General features: G+C 38.4%; 2 protein-coding genes across 4 annotated transcripts in view; one reads left to right on the forward strand and one right to left on the reverse strand.

Annotated features, from left to right (window-relative positions):
- The window catches only part of LOC138022928 (FGGY carbohydrate kinase domain-containing protein-like), a 16,385-nt gene extending 557 nt beyond the window's left edge, over positions 1-15,828 (forward strand). The window contains exons 3-16 of one of the 2 annotated variants that reach the window (XM_068869948.1): positions 2,143-2,340; positions 3,497-3,654; positions 4,828-4,889; positions 5,526-5,606; positions 6,678-6,806; positions 8,796-8,893; positions 9,939-10,046; positions 11,039-11,100; positions 11,424-11,580; positions 12,453-12,527; positions 12,756-12,876; positions 13,567-13,661; positions 14,622-14,683; positions 14,841-15,828. In XM_068869948.1, coding sequence (XP_068726049.1) covers positions 2,143-2,340; positions 3,497-3,654; positions 4,828-4,889; positions 5,526-5,606; positions 6,678-6,806; positions 8,796-8,893; positions 9,939-10,046; positions 11,039-11,100; positions 11,424-11,580; positions 12,453-12,527; positions 12,756-12,876; positions 13,567-13,661; positions 14,622-14,683; positions 14,841-14,919 — 1,485 coding nt within the window. In that variant the 3' untranslated portion in view covers positions 14,920-15,828. The remainder of the gene's footprint in view (positions 1-2,142; positions 2,341-3,496; positions 3,655-4,827; positions 4,890-5,525; positions 5,607-6,677; positions 6,807-8,795; positions 8,894-9,938; positions 10,047-11,038; positions 11,101-11,423; positions 11,581-12,452; positions 12,528-12,755; positions 12,877-13,566; positions 13,662-14,621; positions 14,684-14,840) is intronic. The other variant, XM_068869950.1, reaches the window with a different exon arrangement.
- Positions 15,826-25,000, reverse strand: part of LOC138022927 (ubiquitin carboxyl-terminal hydrolase 24-like) — a 47,493-nt gene continuing 38,318 nt past the window's right edge. For both annotated transcript variants that reach the window (XM_068869946.1, XM_068869947.1), the window contains 14 exons: positions 24,618-24,768; positions 24,138-24,297; positions 23,409-23,501; positions 23,221-23,324; positions 22,369-22,482; positions 21,491-21,584; positions 20,869-20,988; positions 20,094-20,177; positions 19,072-19,180; positions 18,650-18,768; positions 18,227-18,340; positions 17,808-17,873; positions 17,569-17,638; positions 15,826-16,961 (listed from right to left, as the gene is read on the reverse strand). In XM_068869946.1, coding sequence (XP_068726047.1) covers positions 16,585-16,961; positions 17,569-17,638; positions 17,808-17,873; positions 18,227-18,340; positions 18,650-18,768; positions 19,072-19,180; positions 20,094-20,177; positions 20,869-20,988; positions 21,491-21,584; positions 22,369-22,482; positions 23,221-23,324; positions 23,409-23,501; positions 24,138-24,297; positions 24,618-24,768 — 1,775 coding nt within the window. In that variant the 3' untranslated portion in view covers positions 15,826-16,584. The remainder of the gene's footprint in view (positions 16,962-17,568; positions 17,639-17,807; positions 17,874-18,226; positions 18,341-18,649; positions 18,769-19,071; positions 19,181-20,093; positions 20,178-20,868; positions 20,989-21,490; positions 21,585-22,368; positions 22,483-23,220; positions 23,325-23,408; positions 23,502-24,137; positions 24,298-24,617; positions 24,769-25,000) is intronic.

Here is a 25,000-nt window from a genome sequence, read left to right on the forward strand (position 1 = left end):
TCTAAAGAATTTCGTGTTTCTGATTGGTCAATGAGGAATGCATAAAGAAGTTACAAAGTGCAATATGGAAGTTGTTTGAAAGTTCTCAAATTGCAATCACCTACAGCTCGTGAAATTTTGAAAACTTTCAAAACATCACATGTACCCATAAATCACAAAATGCGCTTGGGTTCATACGATTTCCTATACATATCACTTATCAGTCGAGGATATAACATGGCAGAGCAGAGACATGAAATTTCTCTTCAAGTGCTGAAAAATATTTGCAAACTAGTGAAATATTTATCAACATGAGCAGAGAAATTTCGTAACTCCAAGGGGCCATGCAATGTCAACACCAGTGAAATAGCAAACCATTTCAGTTTAATATATTTTGTAGTTGTAATGAGTGATTTAGTATGTAGTAGCCATAGGGATGGTGATCTTTTCACATCTGAAGATAACATGTTAGGGTTAGATTGCAAGAGCGAAGCCCATAAAACTGCTCGTCATCATGCCACTTGCGGCCAAAACACAACCGAGCAACCATCAGTTTGTTCACACACGTTTAAATAACCCAGCGGTAAAATATTCTGTCAGCTACACAAGCTACACAACAGATAAACTGACACACCAAAGTTTTTTGGTGCAAAATCTGAAAAACCAAGTTAGAAAAGGCCAAAACCACGAAACTGAAAATCCCAATGCCCCCCTCAATGAGGTCATGTTTGAAATATTAGTCGCAACAGGTGATGTAAGTGGTGTCTTTGCTATTATGGAGAATGGCCATCTTGAGACTGAGGGCACAGCTGTTCTTCACAAGAGCCTACCAAGGCCAGTTAAGCCATTCACACCTCAAACGCCCTAGGACTCCTCGGACTATTGACAAGTAAAATCATCTGGCGTTAGACAGAGTAAAATTATCTGGCGTTAGACAGAGCAAAATCTATTAAGTCTGACTCTCAGGGGTCAATGCGTTAATAAAGTGTTTATTTGTTTTAGTTTATCACAAAGGTGTTCCCTCTTTGCACACTATTTTTGCACTACTGTTGAGTTACAATATGAAACCAAAAAAAAACTGTTTGAGTGAATAAGAACCCATTTTTTCCTTGGTGAGTGGAGGAGTAGCCTGAAACTCAAGATCTGTTCAGTAATATCTGAGAGGCTGGCATGCAATCTAATTTAAGGATTTGTGCCACCTGGAAAAAATACTACTACTAGTTATTATCCAGTTGAAATATTTAGAAAGAAAAGAGTTGGAGCAAGTAAGGTTATACTTATGCTAAGAGTTGTGGAGTGACTTCAGGATACCCCGCCACTATTGTTTTTAGAACTGCATCGTTTGAAAAAAATTATAAGGCATATGAATTCCCATTGTGCAAATTAGTGGCCTGTTGAGATCAGCCAATTTTTTTATTCCATTCTTACTGTCCTCACTCAAAAAGATGTTCCTGTGGCGCAATAACTCATCTCATAATTTGTTGTAATATAACTAGCATCTACAATGGATCTTTATTCCTTAACTAAAAATAGACTCTGATTAGACTCTAAAGGGTCTAAAGAGAATAACAATAATAATAATAGTTTATTTATTTTTTGTTTTGTTGTGTGTGTTTTTATTCTGTTCTCGCCTTCATCCTTAATTATTCATGTTATATCTCACTTTGTTACACTACTTATTGCACAACTTCACTTTATTCCTCATTGTACAACTGACGATGGATGATGTAATTCATCTGAAACATGTCTTGATTAAATATGAACTTCAAAAACATTGTTTGGTTAATTAAAGCAAGAATAATAATAATAATAATAATAATAATAATAGATGATAATAATAATAATAATAATAATAATAATGATGATGATGATGATGAACTTAACTCGTGTCAAGTATATTTAGCACTGGGGCACTACTTTGGGTTGGATCATTCGTTGGTTTTTGATGGGAGGTTTTGACTCGCCCAAAAATACAGCACAACTCATAAAAATACTCAGTGATACTGCATACCAAGACATCTAGTAAGATCTATTTATTTGAAAGATTCAAGGCAACTTGGTTTTCGTTTCCTCCTTAATGTGATTAAGAGATAAATGATTTTCAACAGTAAAATGAGCTCCTTCTCAATCTGTGCATTTTATTAGTATTGATTGTTTTCCCAGGAAGTTGTTGGAGATAAACAACCTTATGAAGGAATCAGGGGCATTGGCTTTGATGCAACCTGCTCACTTGTGGCACTTGACCCATCTGGTGCCCCTGTCACTGTCAGTCCATCGAAAGAACCTCACAGAAACATTATTATGTGGCTTGATCATCGAGCAGTCAAACAAGCACAGATCATAAATGATACAAAGCATAAGGTAGTCAGTGATCAATAAAATTTAATAAACAGTATGAGCATGAGATGTGTACAGATATTTAGAATAGTTACAAAAGACAGCATTGTAAATCCTTTTCAAATCTCTGGCTAAATATGGACAAATGACTGATCTGTTAGTAAATTTTACAACTACTACTTTTTACTAATTTTGTTGCTTAAGGATTGAAGTCTTATTATTGAAAATTGAGTCTGCACAAGACGTGGTGTTGGCTTGCAGGAAATGAGGCTGTCCACCCAAGGCCTAGGCCTACAACCTTGCGTAGTGGACAGGAAAACGACAAACTGAGATCTACTTAGTGGTTACTGGGCAGCAAGCGCAGAGCATGATGAGGCCAGATGTCTTGATTTTGTTCTCCAAAATGTATTTTATCTTTAAGCTTCACTGTGTATGAATCTACAAAAGTTACTGCAAAAGTGTTACAAAGTTTGGTGTGCTGCAGACTTGTAAGCATGTCAGACGTAGATTGATCACAACACAGGAACTCTCTGTGCCCTGCTCTTGATGGACAGTGTTTAGGTTCTTTAACTTCCTGGAGAATTAATTAACAAAATAATGCTGTACACCCAAGCCAAAGATTTTGCCGTAGAGAGTATAACCACAGACAAATGTCAGCACAGTCTTCTTAACCCTTTCACTCCAGTAAGGGCCAATGAGACTTATAGATTTTACTCTGTCTAACACCAGACGATTTTACTTGTCAATGGGGAACCCCACAGGAGTGAAAGGGTTAAATATTTAAGCATTTCGCTCCCAAGAGTAACCCTTACAGATTTTATTCTGTTGAAGGGCAAACCATTTTACTTGTCAGTGGGATAGCTGGATTAGTGGTGAAAGGGTTGAGTGCCTTGAGAGTTGGTCTTGACAGATTTCAATCCATGACCTCCCACATAGAAATCTTATAATCAACCAAGGGACGCCAACCGGTTCCCAGTGGTGGAGAGCAGTAATTTCACCTTTCCCCTGCCTTTAATCTAGACCTGCTATTTCCATCTGTAAAGACTCTTCCCCTCCCCCTCCCCCCCCCACCCCCCACCATTGACGAGTAAAACCGTCTGGCGATAGACAGATTAAAATCTGTAAAGTTTCACTCACAGTATTCAATGGGTTAAAGTACATGAGTTTTTTATTGTTTAAGGTGTTGTCTTATGTTGGTGGTACCATCTCCCCCGAGATGGAGATGCCCAAATTGCTTTGGTTGAAACAGCACATGTCACCTGAGTGCTGGCATAAGTCTGCCATTTTCCTTGAGTTGCCCGAGTTTTTATCATATAAAGCCACTGGACATCCAACAAGGTATTAGTGACAAGAAGTTCATATTCATGTTTGATTAAGACTAGCTGCGGTCCTCATTTTAAGTTGTTTTTTGGTCAATGTTTGAAGTTTTTCTGTGATGACTATGTAAGTTCATGTCTGCGAAAGAAAATGTTTGTAGAAAGATTTTTTATCATCACAAGAACTTAATGAACATGTTACTTAATTAACCCTTTCCTGCCCATTTTACTCTGTCAAAAGTGTGACAATTTTACTTGTTAATAGGGGTCTCCCCAGGCAGGAATGAAAGGAAAGCCTGAAAAATTCTGACTTGAATGGGAGTTAAAACTATGACTTCTGCTAAATACTGGTGCAGCGCTCTATCAAATATCGAGCGATGAAAGCCAACTGGAAGCTGGTCATCATTCTGAGTTTATAGTAAACCAGTAGATGATGAAGATATGAGGTCAAAATTCAGTATATTAAAGGCATTAATTTTTATTTGAGCTGCTGTTAGAAGCAACAACCTATTAAAGACCTAAAGTATTTAAAATCAAAGGCAAGGACAGCTGGTTTATAAAACAGTGCCCTTGCCTTTGTAGTTTGTCTTGAATTTGTAGTTTTTCAAATACGTGTTAGGTTGTGGGTCTCACTGATTACGTTGTTTTAGTGTCAAATATAGCGTTTTAGTGACAGAGGGACTTTTTTTTGTAGTTTGAGGCGATTATTTCTGTAAAACGAAGACCCCAACAATTTGTGTTTCTTGGACTCGGACAATGCGTTTGGAAACCAGCTGTCTCAAATACCTTTTTAGTTTTTAAAATAGGTCTTCAGTTGTTGGTTTTGGTAATCTCAGGTCTTAATAGGTCTTTGATTTGGAGGCACCCTTACTGGAGCTTGTCTCTCTAACGTGAGTCACTGCGAATTTATATTATCAAGCAAATTTTGTCGATTTTTCATTGGTTACTAATGCTAAACAGTGATTGCTGTTTATATGTAGTTGATTGAGTTAATGGCTTAACCCATTGACACCTCAAATGGCCTAGGATGCCTCAAGTTGATGAAAAGTAAAATCGTCTGGCGTTAGACAGAGTAAAATCTCAGAAGTCTCACTTCCAGGGGTCAATCAATGGGTTAAATAAACTTTTTAAAATTAATTACAACATGGTTTTTCTATTATCCCAGACTCTAATATTTTACTGGTTTGATTTTAAGGTCAATGTGCTCAGTTGTTTGTAAATTTAATTACATGGGACATAAATCACAACTGCCTGAAGGTAAGCAGAAAAATCTGTGAAAGTAATTTTAGGCTGGTTTTATGGACTTCACTAGTTCCTACAAGTTTCCTGTAACTCATTAGAGGGGCTCACCATTTAGAGAAGTTGGATTTTCTTCAGTATTTCCTCAAACAACTACAAGTCAGTAAGGAATACTGTGATCAATGAGCCTTAAGGTGCCAGGTCTGGTCACCTTAATTTCTTTTCCCTAAAAATTGAAAGGCTTTTTAATTTTGTAGTGTTTAAGCAAAACGTGTGTTTCTTAATTGTTAAAATAAAGTGGTTTTAATTCTCTTCTCTTCCTCCCTCATCAGTATGATCCGAGACTGTCTTTGTTGTTCTGGGACTCATGGCTGCATTGCCAGGATTTGCCAGCTATGGGATCAGTCTCCACTTAGGAGACAGGGGTCACTTACTAGTAGAAGCTCCTTGATGTCTTAGGCACAACTATGTTACCCTCCACTTTGCCATAAAATAATGTTGTTATAACCCCATCTGCAAGTCACTGACAAAGTTCATCAAACCTAAAAGGGCTGTACTGTACTTGTTGATTTGTTGTACTATACTTGTTGAACTTGAAGATGAAGTTGTGTAATAATGACTTTACAATTAACTGACAGCTAAAAATATTTTCAGGCTCTTGCAATGGCTGGGATAGCTCATTCTTACATGCTATTGGACTTGAAGATCTTGTTGAAGCGAATTACTCCAAACTGGGTATGTTTAGCATCTTAATTGACAGGAGTGAGGATGGCACAGTCCGTTAGTGCGCGGCCTTGGTGCAAGAGGTCCTGAGTTTGATTCCCGCATCTTACATCCTTGTTTCAACATCTTTCCGTTCTGTGTAGCTTAAGTAGCTTTAAATACCCGTAAAACAGAGCACTGATGGCAAGGGGGGGAGTAAAATGAGCGCACCGTCGACCTCAGGTTTGTCAGTTGTTACGAGTTATCGATGTTAAATATGGTTGCTTTACTTTTTTACTTTATTATTATTGAGTGGTTTATTGTGACAACCCAAAGCACTGGCACAGCTTGAGAGGGAGGTGAATAAAACAATAATTTTGTCACTGTCCAGTTAATGTTATAAACAAATCGAATTTTGGAAAAAGGGACGATTCAGCTTTGCCTCTTTCAAGCAAAACCTACTTTTGTTTATTACCCATTAACTCCTGGGAGTGACACTTTACACACTCAGATTTTACTCTGTCTTATGACAGACGATTTTACTCATCAACTGTGGGCGTCCCAGGGCACCTGAGGAATGAATGGGTGTGATTCCATTACAATCCACCATTTTTAAATGACTGCTTTCGAAATCTAGATATGAAGATGCAATGAGTGCATTTACTACCAAGCTAACCACAAATTAGGCATCTTAAGATCTACGACCACGATGGTCGAGGAAAACATCACCTCAAATATAACTTGGTTCCATCATAAGTCTTTCCTACAATATGGGTGAAGTATCCTAAAAACAAATATAGTTATTACTGGTACGAGCAGTTTCAGAGTGAAAATAAAGAATGAAAGATCCTCTGTTGCATGCTTGCGTTGTCATCAAAACCTCAAATTCGGTAATTTCATGTTGTCGTTATGCAAAGGACCGCAAACCTGCGTGCTAAAATCCGTGCTGCATGTGCAGCACAATAAGAATTATTATTTATGCTCTTTTAACCAATGATATTATTGTTTTGCGGCGTTCTTTTAGTCGTAGCCGTTGTCATTTCTTAGACTCCCTATTATAACAGCGAAGGCTGGTTGCAATAAAATTATGATTTTGTTTTCTAGGTGACAAGGTAAGAAGTCCAGGTGAGCCAGTTGGTGAAGGATTGACCAAATCAGCCGCTAATGATTTAGGTTTATGGAAAGGAATGCCAGTGGGGACCTCAATAATTGATGCACATGCTGGTGGCCTAGGTGAGTGGCTATTACTTCAGGCACTCATGGGGTATTGCAAACCCAAGAAGCCAGAGAACTTTCACTTGACAATAAAATTCCATACTGTTTCAAGTACAAGTGTTACAGTAATTGAATTCTTGTCATGAATACTTTCCCCTTGCTCTTTCCCCCAACTTCAACCTCACTCACCTCTTGTAATACAGACAATTAATGTCACAAAGTGTCCCTCAAATGCTGCTTCTCAAGGATAAGCTGTTGCATTTACCGGCTGACCTGAAAATAACTCTACCAACTGCGCTTACCACATTGTTAGAAAGATGTAGCAAAGGCTTAGAAGGGGTGACAAATGGTAAAATCCAAGACTTGCCGAAACACCGAGACCCTTGTTTGTGAATACGAGACCGAGACCAAAACATGCAAGATTTCACACAAATAAATGCAATATAAAGGAGACTTCGAGACTCTTCGCCAGGGCTGTCAAGATTTGGAGACTGGATGAAAAGTTGCGATTGCCAAGATTTTGGAGGTACCATTCACCACCCCTCTGTCAAAATTGGCTGTGCATCTAATCACATGCATTTCTGTGTGACCTTCTCCTCGATCCTCATCTCCTTCTGCATAATATCTGTACCTTTCAACACAATGAAGTACTTATACCCATTCTCATCAATCTCACCCATCACCTGACCAGATCCGGCCACAATTCCTTCACAATGAACCTTTAGCCTGTGCTTTAACACCAACAGAATTACATAGAAAACAAACTTGTCCAGCCCAAACTCCATCCTTATATCCTGTAAAACAACCTGCACAACAGTGACGCTAACCCTAATTTGAGGTTTTGGGGAAAACTGTGAGTTCCTGCTCTCTGTACTGTGGGAATATGATTAGGGGCGATAAGTGGATGGGCGATAGGTGTGGTGAGGTACAATGCGGGATTTTGGATTGGAGTAACTGGGAACTGAGGGCAATGGATGTGAAGACGAGGAAGAGGTTAACAATGTTTGGGGCACTCCACAAGTAGGGGAGTGTGGTGAGGTTGTACATGACAGGAAGGATGGTGGGAGGGGATTGATCAGTGTGTATGATTGTGTGAAGGAGGAGGAACTTGGTCTGTTTGGATTTGTCAATGCCAGTGATGAAGAGAAGGTGAAGGTTGTGGATGGGAGAAACGAAGAACGAGTACAAGAAGCAGGTGGAGAAGGAAAGAAAGGGGACATTAATAATTATCTTGTGAGAAGAGGTTGCATCTGAAGTTTATAAGGGATGTCAGTGAAGTGGCTGATGAGAGGTCCTAGGTGTCTTGGGATTCCGGATGAGTTGGGAGGTATGCAGGCCTCTGCAGTCTTTGAGACCACACTTATCCTCCAGAAGACGCTTTGTCTCTTAACCCCAGGTCTGGGGCCTGAGGCTAAGCAGTGTTTACACCTGCAGAGTTTGAATACCATCTCCTTGGTGGTTGTTTTTTCACGGAAAGTCAAGAAATATTAGTAATAATAATTATGCCATTTGGGACCTTCACCGCGCACCGGTGGCTCAGTTGGTTGAGCATTGTGCTGCCATGTGGGAGGTCGTGAGTTTGACTCTAGCTGGACCAACATTCAAGGTCTTAAAATAACTGAGGAGAAAGTGCTGCCTTTGTTATTACACCTGCAAATGTTTAGAGTTTCAAGTCTTCTTGGATAAGGACTATAAACCGTAGGCCCCGTCTCACAAATATCTTCCATGTTTATAAGTTCTCTTTGGGACGTTAAAGAACCCACACACTATTCTAGAAGAGTAGGGGATGAAGTCCACTGTGTTGTGGCTGTCCTCTGTGAGTGTATGGGTGTATGGGTATAGCAGATCCACATCAGCTGAATAGCTGCCAAAACTTCAAACTGCTCAAACAAATAAATAAAGAACAAACAAACACACAGGCTATTACACCCCAAGTGCCACTTATTTTTCAAAACTTTTAGAGTGGTTTCACTCATGTGGACAATTAATGTTTTGTTTATTTACAAGGTGTCATAGGTGCTGATCTGAGTTCTCTTCTAAGTGAAAACAAACCTTTAACTTCGCGTATGGCTTTGATTTGTGGAACATCATCTTGTCATATGGCTGTAAGTGTTGAAATGTTCAATGTGCTTGAATTGAGGTTTGCATAGGGAATTGACAACACCACTGTGTTTTATTATTGATCTGTTACTCTTTGAAAAACACTAACTTTATACAGTAACTGCTAAGGTTTAAAAAACCATAGGGTTGCTCAACCAAATTCTAGTTGGACCCCTTTCAATTTCTTCTTACATTAATTTGTATGATGCCCTTATTTACACATGCCTTAGCTACTACAATTTAATTTGGTCTTGTATACTTAAGTCACCAACTGGCAACAAATTTACCTATTATAGAAATGACATGTTTGCATGATTTCAAAGGCTGACCACAGGGTTCCAAATAAACCTCTTTTCTCAAATTTGAATGTTCACTATATCTTTGGTATCTCCTCTTTATGTTTTATACATGTTCCATTATTAATATTCATGGAAATCTCAGGAACTGTATTCACCTTCCCCATTTTCTTTCTTCTTTTATTCACCTTGTCAATGTCAACTGATATTTAGTTTCTTTTAAGATTCACATGGTAACATATCCCACTAACCCATTGACACCTCAAACGCTCGAGGACGCTCCCAGTTGACAAGTAAAATCGTTTGTCATTAGACAGAGTAAAGTCTCACTCCCAGGAGTCAATGGGTTAATAAACGAGTTTTTGACTGCCTGAATAAATAAAAAAATTAAAAAATCTATTTTAAATGTGGAATGCCATCACTGCAGTGAAATATTTGTGCCAGTTTATAGGGTTCTCAGTAGAATTTTTGACAGCTGCTACTGTGCTATTTTCTGCAGTAACACTGCCACTGATTGACAAACTGATCTACTGAGGGGGACATTTTTGAAGCCCTAACACTTACGATACTTGTGACACCAGTGACAGGTGTTATCCTGGTTTATTTTTGTGGAATGCAGAGTTCTCTGTTAATTTGCCCCATCCTCACCCTCAAAAGAGGAAAATACATGTATCATTTTATTGCTTGCATAGTGTAAACTGAGTTGACTGAGATGCTTTCATTTAACTGGCAACTTTATTGTCACCTTGGGCAGATAAGTCAAGAACCAATATTTGTTCCTGGAGTTTGGGGCCCTTATTTTTCTGCTATGGTACCAGGTCTGTGGTTAAATGAAGGAGGCCAAAGTGTTACTGGGAAACTGGTAAGATGAATGCCATTCATTCATTCATTCATTCATGTCCCTTGACATTAATGTGCATTAGCCCACATATAACAATGGAATGATGTCTAGTTTTGTGGGATTGATGACTTTAAATACAGCTATTTCTTATTAGTATCACCCAACTAGTGGACTAATGCAAATCCTGCATTTTGATTGGCTACGCTACTAGAGGACTATTAATAATAGTCCTTGATAAATAAATCCCAAATAAATATTTCTTCAACTTGCACTTGCTAACTTTATTATTGCCTTGATACTAAAACAATAATTATTAGACCCTTGGCCCTCAAGGGACACGGGTCAATAGTCCATTCGGCTTCGCCTCATGGGCTATTGACACGTAGCCCGCAAGGGCTACGGGTCTAATTGTGAAATAGACTGCTCCCAGATGGTCTTTTCAGGGCCAATGACACACAACAACAACTGTTAAAAATTATGGAAAGGAAAGGGACTTTATTTAAGAGTCTAATCTTCTAGAGCTGGAGCACTAATTGGGGACACTGTAAATTGAAATTAACAAATCAACACAAATCAAATCAAATGTTAGTTTTTGAGGAAAGGGGAACACTGGAGTACCCAGGGAAAAACCTCTCTGTGCAGATTAGAGAACCAACAAACTCAACCCACATGTGACGCCGAGTCTGGGAATCAAACCTGCGCCACATTGGTGGGAGGCATGTGCTCTCACCACTGCTCCATCCCTGCACCCGTAAATCCCAGCTGGCCATTTACAAGTACAGCAGAGAAATTGTGCCAGGGACTATCTGGTCAGAACTGACCATCTTGAACCTGGGATCTCCGGATCCCCAAGGCAAGCACCTCCTTGCATTTATCTTGGCTTAATTGTAAGAATAATGATAATAATACTTAGTGTCAAAATTATCAATCAACCATTTGTATGAATCAGTTTTCTTTACATTATTCCTGTTTTTGCTTTTACATAACAATCCTGTTCAATTGATAATTGACAGCTTGATCATATTATAGAGACGCATGTCGCTTATAGGGATCTGAAAGACAAAGCTGAAAAAAGGTAAGATCTGAGGAAAGTTCCTCTTTCTTTGAGTCTTCTGTTTTGCTTTTCCCTTTAACCCATTTCCTTGTTAACAGCATCACAAAAGCATTGTGATCGGATATGTGGGAGTGTTACAGGATAGGATAACCCATTGACGAGTAAAATCATCTGGGGTTAGACAGCCATCTCAAGGGTCAATGTGTTAAAGTGTAAAACATGTACTTTCTGTAAAGACTTTTGGGGTGCTCTATTTATGAGAGCGTGGTAAAGTTGGGGCATGCAAAAGGCTATTTTCAAAATTAATTATGTGCATTTGTAATGAACCTCTTTAACATTCGCAGTGGCTGTTCCATTTATGAGGAACTTAACAATCATGTTACTGCTCTGGCTGAAAGGAAAAGGCTTGAAAATGTGGCATTGTTATCGCAAGATGTTCATGTGTTGCCAGATTTCCATGGCAATAGGTCACCAGTGGCTGACCCGTACATGACTGGAATGGTAAGTTGCGTAGAAAAATGCATTCAGTGCAGCGTCCTGTACAAATTTCTCTCTTAAATGGTACTGTTAATAATGTGTTACATATTACCAGTAATGCTTTAACTATTCGTTTTTTGACAGAGTAGGTCTAAAACAACTAGCGAATCTTATTCGCTCTGGCAAAGGGTTAACACTTCCAAATCTCAGCATGGGTGGTCACTTCCCCCAGTCACCTCATTTGATACCAACATTTTCAGTAAAAGATGGTAGATTATTTATGAATTTCTTTTCAGAGTTAACTGCAATAAACTTCTTTAGCTTGTACATTTTTTCCCATTTCAGACTATTATGTGTTGATCTCAAGGGAATTTTCCTTTTGTTTGTTTATAAGTTATGCATACGTTATGAACATGCATAAGACAACATTTGAAAGAAATTGTTCCCTAGAGTAGCATCAAGTGGTCTGAAATGGTAAAACAAAACTTACAAGCTAAAGAGGTCTATTATTGTGCTAAAAGTGGATGGTGTACATTAGTGAGTTAATTAACCCTGTTAATTGAATAAAGAGCTGGTTTTTTTTTTTTTCGTGGTTCAAGATACTAGCCTAGGAAAAAAATCTGACTCCCCCTTGCAGGAGTCAAATGCTCTTCCACTGAGACCTATGTGTATGGTTGTGGAATTGATTCCTGTAAGGAGTGCTCAGGTTTACAATGTGAATCACTTTTAATTAACCCATTCACAACTGAGGTGCTCCAATCGGCAAGGAAATCATTTGGCATTAGCCAGATTAAAATCAGTCTGTAAGATCAGAATCACTCTTTAGTGGGAAGGGTTAAAGGGGACAGCTTTTGAGTCGATCACGATGTTAAATATATGTTATATTTATTACACAGATTTGTGGATTAAGTCTGGCTGCTGATATTGATGTCTTGGCCCTCTTGTATCTTGCTACTCTTCAGGCTCTTGCTGTAAGTTAGTGTTTCAAAGGTACATAATTTATGCAGACATAGTCAGAATAGTGTCTGTTGTAGTTGATGTTTGATTTAGATGAATAAGGTTCTTAATATAACTACACCTTTTTTCTGCCCTCAATAACACTCCTAAATTTTGAAGTGTCTGTTGTGTCCAGTTTAAGAGTTTATTCTGTGCCCATCTATTCCTTTTAAAAATGACACTGAACTTTATGTTTTTTTAAGCATGGTTCTCGTCACATAATAGAAAGCATGAACAAAGCTGGGCACTCTGTTGACACCCTTTTTCTCTGCGGAGGACTCACGAAAAACAAACTTTTCATTCAAACTCATGCTGATATAACAGGTTGGTACAAAAATTGTCTATTGTCTAATTGGCATCCATTTTCATTGATTTGTGTGTACTACATACAGTCAAACTCTACTACAAAATGAAAGAAGTTAAAAACTTTGTATGCTGCATGGCACTTGTTACTACAATAAGAAAATAAAAGTTGAGAATGTTGCTGAAACTGCCAAAATCTTAACAAATGTCCACTTTCAGCAACATTCTCAACTTTTAAACTCTACTACACTCTATTTCAGACTTGGTCTTTGTTATTTAGAAGTCTGGCCAAATTTTAGTTTTAGGTCATTTCCCAGTTATTTCCATTAGCCTGAATTTCAGTTTTCTCCTCTGCTCACTTGGAGCCATTAAGTAAATGTACAATACTTGTCAAAAGACTTTGGGACATTTGTCAAATTTGGGTGAAAAGTAGAGAATTTACTGTACCTGCTTCCAGCGTTATATGAGCAACGCATGTTCCTCTTTTGCTGCCTTTTTTGTGCCCTTTCCCCCAGACAACGTTGAAACATTCCAGCAATCGATGAACTAGTGTTGATTTCAGAGACCATGAAAAATCAACATTTTAATGAGGGGAGTGGGGAAAGCGGAATTTGTCCTAACAGCTTTGACCTGCATTGTAGGCTCTTCTATGCCTCAGGATTAATTTTGTGCTTTGTGATTTTTTGTTCAGCATTTGATTTTTTTTCTCAGGGCTACCATGTATTTTATCACACGAAAGTGAGTGCGTGCTTGTAGGTGCAGCCATTCTGGGAGCATGTGCATCAGGGGAGTTTCCTTCCATCCAGGTTAGTTTGGTAACAACTGCATCCACTTTTAAACAAAAGCAGTTTCCAAAATGAGGTACAACATTCAATTCATCATCATCAATCCAATTTTTATCCCCGTAAATGGGGGTGGCTGGATTTACCTCACTTTGTCAGCAATCTTTCTAACTCCCACTCTCCATTTCGCTTGATTCATGGCGTCCTTTTTCTCCAATCCAACACTTTTGCTCTCCTTCTCCTTCTTGCGTCTTCCACGTCTTCTTTGGTCGTCGTCACTTCCTCTTGCTCTTCACTTTGAACTCCAATGCTTTTCTCAGTGTCGCCGTAAAACAACACATGGGTATTGACCAAAACATTTATGTTGATACCCATTGATTGGTACAATTGTCTGGAGATAGACAGAGTAAAATCTATGAAGTCTCACTCCTAGCAGTCAATGGGTAAAAGTTAAGAATCCGATCCGGCCAACGCATCGGTCGACGTGTTGGTAGTGTGTTGGCCGACGTGTGGGTAGTATGTTGTTGGTGTGTCGACCGACGCGTTGGTGGGATCGGATTCTTAACTTTTACCAGTCAATGGGTTAAAGGGGTCTTTGAACTGCAATGTTGTTAACTAAGGTATTTTCAATTCCCAACCAGAGTAGCTACAAACTATGACTGAGTGCCAGACATGGTTTGATTCTACTCTGATTTCATGAATAACATAATGTAACTTACAAAGTTACAATTGACACTTGTGCTAGTTTCTTCTTCAGGGATGTCCTAGAGTTGAAGCAAGAGTCCTTTTGTACTCACTGATTAGTGTCCTTTCTTTTTTCAATGAGGTGTAAATATGTTAATGTGCGTATCTTTGAAATTTGTTAATTGACAATTATTCCACAAGCGTGCATTGGATATGAGATGATAGACAGTGTGTACGTAGTGATGCTTTGCCAGTTTATGTAGTCAGTTACAGTAATCCCTGAGTGTTTCCTTATTTAAGGATGCCATGAAAAACATGAATGCAGTTGGCCATCTAGTCAAACCACAGGAAAGTTTGAAATGGTGAGAATTGAGTTTTACTTTGTCTGTCCTTGGTTTGTTTGTTTTTTTTTAACAAGAGTGATGCTATTAAAACCGTTTTTTTGGGCACCTCTTAAAAAAGGTAATAGCTGATGTTCGTAATAATTTAGGGTGTATGTTTTTCTTTTCCTTTTTTTAGGTATTATGATAAAAAGCATCAAGTTTTCTTGAAAATGTTGAAAAATCAACTGGAGTACCGTGATATAATGAAGAGCTGACCAACTTGAAGCAAACAAAGCCATATGTGGCTCCATTTTTTTCAACACAGAGCTATTGACCCATTGACTCCTCATGCCCCCAGTTGACAAGTAAAAGCTGTCAAGTCTCACTTCCAGGAGTCAATGGGTTAAAAGCAAGGTAAAATATTTTGTACAAGAAAAATTGAAAATTGATGTGAAAAAATATTGGATGTTCTAAATTTGGAATGCTTTAAGGGATAATCAGTGAAACAATATTACATGGCACGTAAAATAATACACTCATTGCACTACGGTGCGCTCATTTTACTCCCCCCCTTGCCATCAGTGCTCCGTTTTAATGAGGCTAAATATAATTTAGGCAAAGTTAAAACCAAGCCGATGCAGCGATGTTCCCTGGGATACTTGGGGGGGGGGGTTCCAGGGAGGTTTTGCAGGGGCATTGCCATGTGCTTTGGCTTGAGTTGCCTTTTCGCTTGCTTGCTTCTTTACCCTCCCTCCCTCCCTCCCATATTTTGGGGTAAGTATCTATACTCCACACACTGGTTTCTCTCAGTGATGTGTTGATATTGGCGTGGTGTTTTAACGGGTTTTTAAAGCTACTTAAGCTACACAGAACGGAAAAGAAGTCAAAACAAGGATGTGAGGTCCGGGAATCGAACTCGGGACCTCTTGCACCAAGGCCGCGCACTAACTGACTGTGCCATCCTCGCTCCTAATAGGTGATCAAGGGCATACAAAGTATAATTTTTGATTGTGGTGCAAAATAATTGTCATAACCATGGCTTCCTATTTGGTAAAGTTGTGACCACAACTTGAAGTCTTTAAAACAATAATAAAATTATTATTATACCAAAATAGAAATGATGTATGTTGGGGAAGCAACCTTCAAAAGTGTCTGGTTATTAGAAATAAATTAATCATACATTTCTTTTTTGTTTTTATTTTTATTCATACAAAGTTTAATTTTTTGTATTTCGCAGCACAATAATTTGTTACTATTTGCATCATGTTACGTAATTTGGGAGAGTCTTGGACTCTGCATTCCAGTCTTTCAAAGCCCATTATTTTGGAATGTGATTAACCTTACATGGGGTGCTATCAATTTACATAATGATCGTCTTCTAGTAGTTGCATGTTATCAAATAGGCTCAGTCTTACACAAGAAATTCTTTATGTCGCTTAAGCGTGGCAGTGATCATCAAACTCATAATTAATTTTACCACATAAATGGACACCATTTATATTACTCACAGTCACTGTTCTCTTGATCTTTCACTCTCAAGGCAACTTAACGAAAACTAAATGATGGGAAAAGATGCATTTGGGCCAGTAAGAATGATCAAAAACCAATTTCAGCATTTGGCTTTGCTTATCCAGGGAACCAATGTGGTACAGTGAAATCGCATCATACCTGTACCAGTTCTTAACGTTTTAGTCTAAGTCTAGGGACACTATTGTCTTTTGCATGGTGCCTTCTGTAATGTTTTCCAAGAGAAAAACTCTGTGTTTTAATGTCATCTGTAGACTTCAGTGTTGGTGATGTCTGAAGATTGTTTCACAACTCCATACAGCCCCGGTTGTTTGAAGGGTGGATAGCGCTATCCACGTTTGAACAACCGAGGCGAGACCTACAAGTCTATGTAGCTTCAACAAGAAGCTACACTTTGCTCTTGACTTAGTGTTTCAAGTCATAACTTCTTTCTCCCAATCTTCACCACCGGACTTTCCAACTGAATCATCCATGTTATCATTTGTAGCAACCTCACCATCCTTTGCCTCTAGCTCGGTAAGCAATGCAGTAGCTTCTGCAAGGGTGTCAGCAGCGCTTGAGGTTCGCTGAAATGTTCGGCTCGATGAGTATTCATTGGATGTTGATGTGTGTGGTGCCCAGTAATGCTCGCTCATTTTTCTTTTAAGCCATTGCACTGCCCATTGCCAGCGAGATGAGTTTTGCAGTAAAAAGTCCTTAGCTTGTGGACATTTGTTTGCCAGCTGAACTAGAAATTTAATGCATTGGTAGGCACGGCGACTGTCAGCGGTATTGCTTGACTTTATTACAGCTGCAAAATTAATGACAATCAAAGGTGCTCTGTGAGGAAGCTCTTTCGAACACTCAATGTATGGCATCTCTGTTAGAACTGATTGCATGAAATAGTATTTCCATGTCCAAAACTCCCTCACTTTAACTTAATCAATGCACAAGTTTAAATATCATTGTAGTCATTATGGTATGTGTAGAGATGAGAAGAAACCTATCCAATTCTTTCCAATTCTTTATCACTCTTTAAGATGATATACATATACGCTTGAGACTTGCCAGTTATCATGGGTCTCTACATCATTCAAACTACCTAGGTCACATGTTTGACTTCTGTTAGAAGTCCTGGGAAGTTCTTTTTTCTAATGTTGCTGTGTCAGTCACACAGCACTATATTAATTTGCCACATTTGTGTCTTGCTGCTAACCTGAATATACCAGTCGACTGAAATCCTTAGATTGTCTTCAAATACATTTGTGTCTTGCTGCTAACCTGAATATACCAGTCGACTGAAATCCTTAGATTGACTTCAAATACACAGACTTAAAGAACAAAGCAATTGCTTGTTGTAATATTATTATTGCAAGATTACAACTACCAGTACATGTACATGTTGAAGGTCAGCTTACCTAAAACTCCATCTCCTTGTTCATCAGCCACACATTTTATTCGCAACAGCTGCAGAGGATCATCAACCATCTGAAAATTAAGAATTTAAACAATCAAACAAAGTGGAGATCAACTTCCCAAATAAATCAAGGCGATAATTATGGCCTTTTGACTGAGTTTGATGACGTCCTTGTCTCCAAATTATTTATTAAGGAACCAAAATAATATTGACTACAACAGTTTAACAATGTTCTCTAACCAATAAATCAAGGAGAGCTCCAAATAAGTACTTCATGTCATTTGCTGATACAGTGGCCAGAAGGACCTACAAGAACATAAAAGCAAATTACCTTGTGCATTGTTTTGTCACACACTAAACAGCAATACACCATCACATTCTCGTCACAACCACCTACACTGTTAAATAATAATTACTGTTGCATTCCTATCACTAAAGTCACCCAGAAGAATACAACGTTAAAGTTGCAGGGCAAGAATGTAGTAGTAAAAACAAGGTTATTGCCTTCAAAGCCATAAGTGCCCTATCCAGTGCTCTAAGGAGAGCAAACCACAGAAATAACATAATAATAAAAAATAATTTAAAAAAGAAGAGAGATAAACTTAAAAGGCACAGTTCTTTAATATCACTTTTGATTTCAAATCCATTTATAAACTCACCCTGATGTGTTGCAATACTTTCACACTGAAATGTTCATTGCACCAGCTGCAGTGTATGAACATGTTTGCAATCTGTTGTGAGGTGCCCATCACATCACAAATGGCTGTGGACATCTAACAAAAGAGAAAAGTATGGGTAAGCATGAGACAAAACTGCAATCCAGCTGTCCAACACAAAGGTGTTAAAGTTGTCAGTGTACTGACAGTACTGAGCAAAAGTAGCATTTGCAACAAAGTGAGCTGCAAGCAAACTTTGATTTCTTTAATTAGCAAGACGTTTTACATAATACATGGCTTTAAGTTTTTTTAATTTTCCGAAACCTAAAAGCATATGATAAGGAATTAATAAGATAGAGAGGGGAGTTAAAAATCAAAGAAGTTAATTCATTTCCAACATCTTATATACATGTATGGTCTTATTACCTCCCTAATGTAAGTGTCATTGGCAACACCAAAAATGGCATCTTCCATTTGAGGCGGCATGGGGATGAGTGAATCTGCATGTGCCGAGTTCAGGAACATTGGCTGTAGTGCTGTGGGTTCTAAAATTAGTCAATCAACAAGTCAAATGTCAGTTAGTCAATGAACAATAATTATTGATTGCTGGCAACATGAATTTTACTAAAAGATGCTTTCAAGATTGAATAAAGAACGACCACTTGATATATCTGTGAATGGGGTGAAACCAAAAGGGTGGTGGAAGGATGTGCATGATGCTGTTTCAAGAGATGACTTGAAATGGCAAGAAGGGAAATCACTGCTAAAGTGATTGTCTCAGTGAATACAGCTTGACCCCTTATTATCTTTCAGTCAGTCCAGTTTATTTCAGTGGAGGGCTACCTTACCAACTGTGAACTGAGTAGACACATCACAAGAGCACACCATAGTTGCCAGTACACTGTATAGATGGGTAAACTCTTGTGCTTGAATCGAGCTCCACCTGCGGTTTGACCCCTAAGGATTTAAATGCAAAGAAGGATCAATGTATCCAGGAGCATTCAATTTAACATGCATTAAACGAGGCAAATGCAAAAAGGAAACAGGAAGGAGACCAAGAGACCACTTTCCCAAACATCTGCAAGATATGGAAAAAAAGAACAATGTTCGTAATCGTTCTAACCAACAAATGGTTATGATAGGCCTTTCCCTAAAACAGGGCAACACAGAAAGCCAAGAAAAATGCTGAACCAAGATTCATTTTTCAAATCAGCCCCCTCACTTCCCAACCTTGTTCTCAGGGTCTCCCTTTTCTGCCTCCTTTGTTGTTGTCAACGACAGAGAGACCCTGGGAACGATGTTGCTCACTCCCCACAGAATTAACACTTTTCTTTCAACTAATGTACAGTTGTATTTTTGCTACCCACATTGCTATCTTTCAGTGTCTATGTCCAGGGCCGCCATGTCTTTGAAGCGCAGCATAGGGCGACCTCTGGCTCTCGATCCCACATGCTATATATAAGTCTATATCCCCATCAATAGCATACATGTAGCTCCATCTTACACTACATAAAATGAACAATCCATAATTCCCTAATTCACTCAATGACATGAAGGGTGACTTGAAACGCCACCATATAAACCCAGTTAATAAACTCATTTCTGTGTTTCACTTCCCCACCGACGCAGCACCAAAGTTGTTTCTAGGGGGTATTTACATGAGGCCGGGACGAACTGACAGACCGGCTTGAGTTCGTATCAGCCTCCATATATTTCTTCTTATGCGTTTACATGAGACTGGCCTGACTTCGTCTCAGTTGCTAGACCGAGACGAGAAATTCTCGTACGGGTCTGAGTTCGTCCTGGTCTCGTGTAAATACCCCCTTAGAAACTAAACCCCTTAAAGCAATTTTAAAGTAGACTAACTCACAGTGTCAGCATTTGGCCCAACTAAGAAAACCAAGAACTTGGTAAATGCGCCTTGGGTTATGAGATGTTTACAAGTCTTCCAATTCTGAAAGACAAATGATGAGTATGGCATGAACAACAAATGTGATCAAATACAGAACATTCTCATTAAATTTAAGATATATTTGACACCAGAGACCTCCTTTCCATTTCTTACTGGCGTCACTATGTTACACATTTTTAATTTGGAAATCCAGATGTATCCAGATGTCTCCCGATGTGAAGGAATCCAGAATCCAGCAAATGTGAGCCTTTGGAATCTGGAATACATTGTATGCAACCCAGAATCCACGACTCAGGATCCCAGATCCACGGCCACCTGGATTCCTTTACATAGGGCAACAGATGAAGCCAGTACAGGCTCGTAAAAATACACAGGTCACATATTGTTTTACTGACAGTAAAAAACAAACAAACGTTGTTTTAGACCAAAGATTGGCATCAATTTTCTGAAAGTTAAGTGACAAGTGATGACCGGTAACCTGTGCTTTATACCTTTCAGAAATGGTAACGCCTGTTAAAAATTAAGAAAAAAGTGCTATTATTTCCTGTTTTCAGTAAAATTATATTGTAGCATGCAGATTTAACTACTATGTGAGAGTAATACAGAATTTAAAGAACAATAGTGCACAGAGGTGTTTAAAGGTACAGAAAATGTCTTCTTGCTTCAACAAGGACAACATCTAGGCAATGTACTATGATGTTTTTGGCACTGCAATGAAGTTTTTTACACTTACCATAGAGGCATATCTGTTCATGAGCCAAAAGTATTCTGAGCAGCTTTTGTGGTTATCCACAACATCACGATCACACATGTGTAGTAAAGCTTCCACCAATGCACTGAGCTGACTGGATTCCTGTTGCAAGTGGAAATGAAACTAAAATGCAGTAATTGATAAGGAATAGTGGGAAGCAGCTGACAAGCATTCTTTTGTTTCAATAGAAATGCAAACAACTTGTATCCCAAAAGTATCAGCTGACTTGCAGGATAACAATGTGCAAGCGTTTTGTTTAATAAAAGTTGGTCAACATTCTTGGTACAATGATGTGGTCAGGGCTTTAACAGAAAATAATATTATGTAATGATCACCAAATTGACTGCTTTTATGCCACACTGGAAACCTCTGTAAGTAACAGGTTTTTTTCACTTTGGATTTAAAACGCTAAAATTTATAAGGTATCTAAAAGACTGCCTAGGTTAAAAGTTCCTGATTCCAAAAAATAATACTGTTGTACTTGAACTGAACAAAATTTAAAAAGTAATAGTAGTAGAAGAGTGAAGTCATACAATTTCATATCTATACACACTATGCACTCATATGCAGTGAAGTAAACCATCCAATCAGACCTTTCACTTACCAAACCATGCATTATAAATGCCTCAAATGTAAAGCCAAGAATATTGGCAAAAGCAGAGCGAACTTCTTGTGATGGACACTCAAGCAAGAAAGGCCTGGAAAATGAATAACAGTATCGGTGATTAAACATTCCTTCTGACAACCTACGAATGACCTCAACAATAACAAAGGCCATTATCATGAGTACAGATGGTGCCTTTAACATTAATTTTGTGTATGACAATAAAATCATTTAGAGCGTTTCAATCGAGCGTCGTAAAACCAAAACCAAAGTAATTACTTTGGCCAATCAAAAAAGACGGAGACAATCCAGGCAACCAGTTAAAACTTGAAGTAATTACACATAGTGGAGAAAAAGCACGGGAAAATGTGCACATGCAAGCCACAATAATTATTGGTTTTGGTTTCACTTCTGATTGGTGGAAAAAATGGCATGAGAACTTTGAACCAATCACTGAGTGAAGTAATCATAAAACAAAGCAATTCGCTAATATCTTTTGACACTCAATTGAAAAGCGCTCTAAGAGAAACCAATGCACTGAGCAATACAACACTATTTAATTAAAGGATGAACAACACTAAGGTAACACTAACATAAAGATTGGGATAACTGCCTAGGTTTCTTTGTAAGCAACAGAATTGTAAAGCTGTGTTTGTGTTGGGGAGTGGAGGGTTCATGAAACAGGTTAGAGCTACAGAGGAACCAAAGGAGGTATTAATTGTCATACTCCAATATTTACTTTTCATAATAATTATAATATTGATGTCATCAGGAAGTGACAAAACAAACTCCTATTTTATTTGCAAATGGGGTACCTCCTTTAGCTATTTTCCCATAGCATTCAAAAAGTGCTTTTGAAATGACTGAAAATCTCATACCTGACATATCCTTTGCCTCTCTCACCAGCAAGGAAATTAACAAACCAAGAACATGCTTCGCTGTTATGCTTCACTATAACGCCAATGCAATTGCACCACTCTTTTGTGTTTGATCTGAATGAAAAACTAGGTAATCAACTTGACCAACCACATCAAGCACACAATACATCACAACCTTCAGGAAGAGAACAACACTGACAAAAAGCAGGAAAGTCATGATTGGTAAACAGGGTAAACTTCAAACAGTCTGCATTCAATTTAACAACACTGAAACATTTAATTTAAGTTTTGAAGTTATGAATTAAGAGTGAAAGAAAAAAATTAAGCCTATTTTACACTCAGGGATGGCATAGTGGTGATTGCACTCGCCTCGCACCGATATGGCCCAGGTTTGATTCTGGACTTGTGGCCATACATGGGTTAAGTTTGTTGTTGGTTCTTTACTCTGCTCTGAGAGGTTTTTCTCCAGGTTCTCCGTTTTCCCCTCTCCTCAGAAACCAACATTTCTATATTCCAATTCGATTAGAAGCAGGACCTCCCAGAAAACCACTTTCGCTTGAGTGGAGCTTCCAGGGTAAATATCATTCATTGTTATTATCATTATTAAACTGAAGTTGCGATCATGTCCTATACATTTTTCTGTCATTATGTCCCGGGAAGTGTTACTTTCTGCACATATCTTTCAGCTTGGCAACACTTGATGCAATAGTTTTCACATTTAGGTCATAAAGTGTATGAGCTGATGACTGAGATTGAGAGTGAACCAATCAAAGAGCTAGAAATACAATATCCAAGGTTGAATATTTAATAATATAATAATATGATAGAATTCATAAGTAACTGCAAACTTACCTTAGTTTGTTTGTGGTCCTAAAATAAGTATTGAAAAGGAATTGAACAGCTAGTTGTAGACTGCACACACACAAGATTGATTGTTTGTCAGAAGAGGTGCTTCTCTATTGAAGTAAAAAAAGAGAAAAGAATCCATCAGGATAAATTGCTTTTGGGTTTCTGGACGTATTAAAATTATGGTGACTTACTGCATTGCAAGATGCCAGGCTGAGGACAAATCGAAAGTAATCTACATTATAGACATCCCTGTTCTGCATGAATTGAAGATTTTCTGTGTGAACCTGCGGATGGATTACGAGATTAAGATAGTCAATACTAGAAAAGAGTAAAATTAATAATTGGAAGTCAGACCATTATTTTCTTAGTTTCCTTTTGTCCCCTTTTCGAAGCAAGTCTAATTGCAAGTTACCAGACATGAAGGGAGTGATATACATAGTAAAACAGATCCAGCCAGACAACACAATGGAGTTGGAACATGCCTTTGGACTTTCATTCTAGTGTCCTTACTATAACACCTTAACATGAAGGGGAGTTGGGAGAATTAGAGACAGTTATGCAAACCCGAGATCTATGCAGTTGAGGGTTCACATAACTGTCGAGAATTCTCCCAACTACCCCTCATGTTTAGGTGTTATAGTAAGGACACTAGAATGAAAGTCCACCATTGCTTTTATAAAATACTTCTCAAAAACATTTTGACAAATGAAGCATAATGCTGGTTTTTTTACTTCTTAATTGAAACAGATTTTCTTGATACATGCTCATATTTTCTGCCAGCCAATCAAAAAGCACGTCTGACAACACATATCCAATTAAAATTCGCGTTATGCCACAGCTGTGTTTACATACTCTCATCTAAACACAGCTACATGTAATGACCAACGAGAGTGTACGTATTGTCCTAATTATTAACTAACCACTCTTTGGATGGTGGCTGGCATTTTATCTTTGAATATTCCTTTGCGTTCTCCTTTTTGCACTAAGGCTGTAAGCTGGCTTAGACCATCTGCTCGAGTGGGAGATGGAGGGCCAGAGCTTGAGGAAATGGATGACGAGGACGGAGAGGGTGGACAGGACCTAAAAGAGAAATAAAGGACACTCATCTTAATGCAATATTAATGTTGAGGCAATCAGTGTATAGCGCCCAAGACCTCTTTTTAATTTTTTTGTTTTACTTGGATCTTCGCATAAACTAAGGAATAAAATAATGTAAAAATATGCAATTTGAAAGAATCCCTTCATTTTTGAAAAAAATTTCAAATTTGCCACTCTGTCTTTGCTTAATTCTTCCTAGACAAAAAAAATGTCGCCAGTTTCTGACAACAAGGGATCTGAAGCTGCATCATTACAAATGCTGTTTGCATTGTGAACAGCTGTAGATTCAGTTGAGGACCTACCTCTGACCCTCAATCAATGCATCTTGTCGCACCAATAGCCCTCCCCTGCCATCACTTCCAGCACCACATTGAGATCTGAGCTTATCAGTGGACTCATAAAACAGCATATAGCCATTCCAGTAACGATGACGAGTTTCAGGATAACTGTTGACTGCAAGAATAAAGTGAGATTCAGGTGCCACATGAAGGAGCTGCTGCCAAGCTTACCATAATTATCTTATATGGCATCACCAGTCAATAAAACCGATAATCTGGCCATCAATATTAACTGTCTGCTGGTGAGGTAGTGACTTGTGCTTTCAGTTCGGGTGTAGTAGGGGTGTGCGGAAAACAAAAATTGAAAACCCAAAAAACAAAGACCCTCAGCAAAAATCAATATGTAA

Source organism: Montipora capricornis, chromosome 11, assembly GCF_036669925.1.
Source record: "Montipora capricornis isolate CH-2021 chromosome 11, ASM3666992v2, whole genome shotgun sequence".
Classification (NCBI taxonomy): Eukaryota; Metazoa; Cnidaria; class Anthozoa; order Scleractinia; family Acroporidae; genus Montipora; species Montipora capricornis.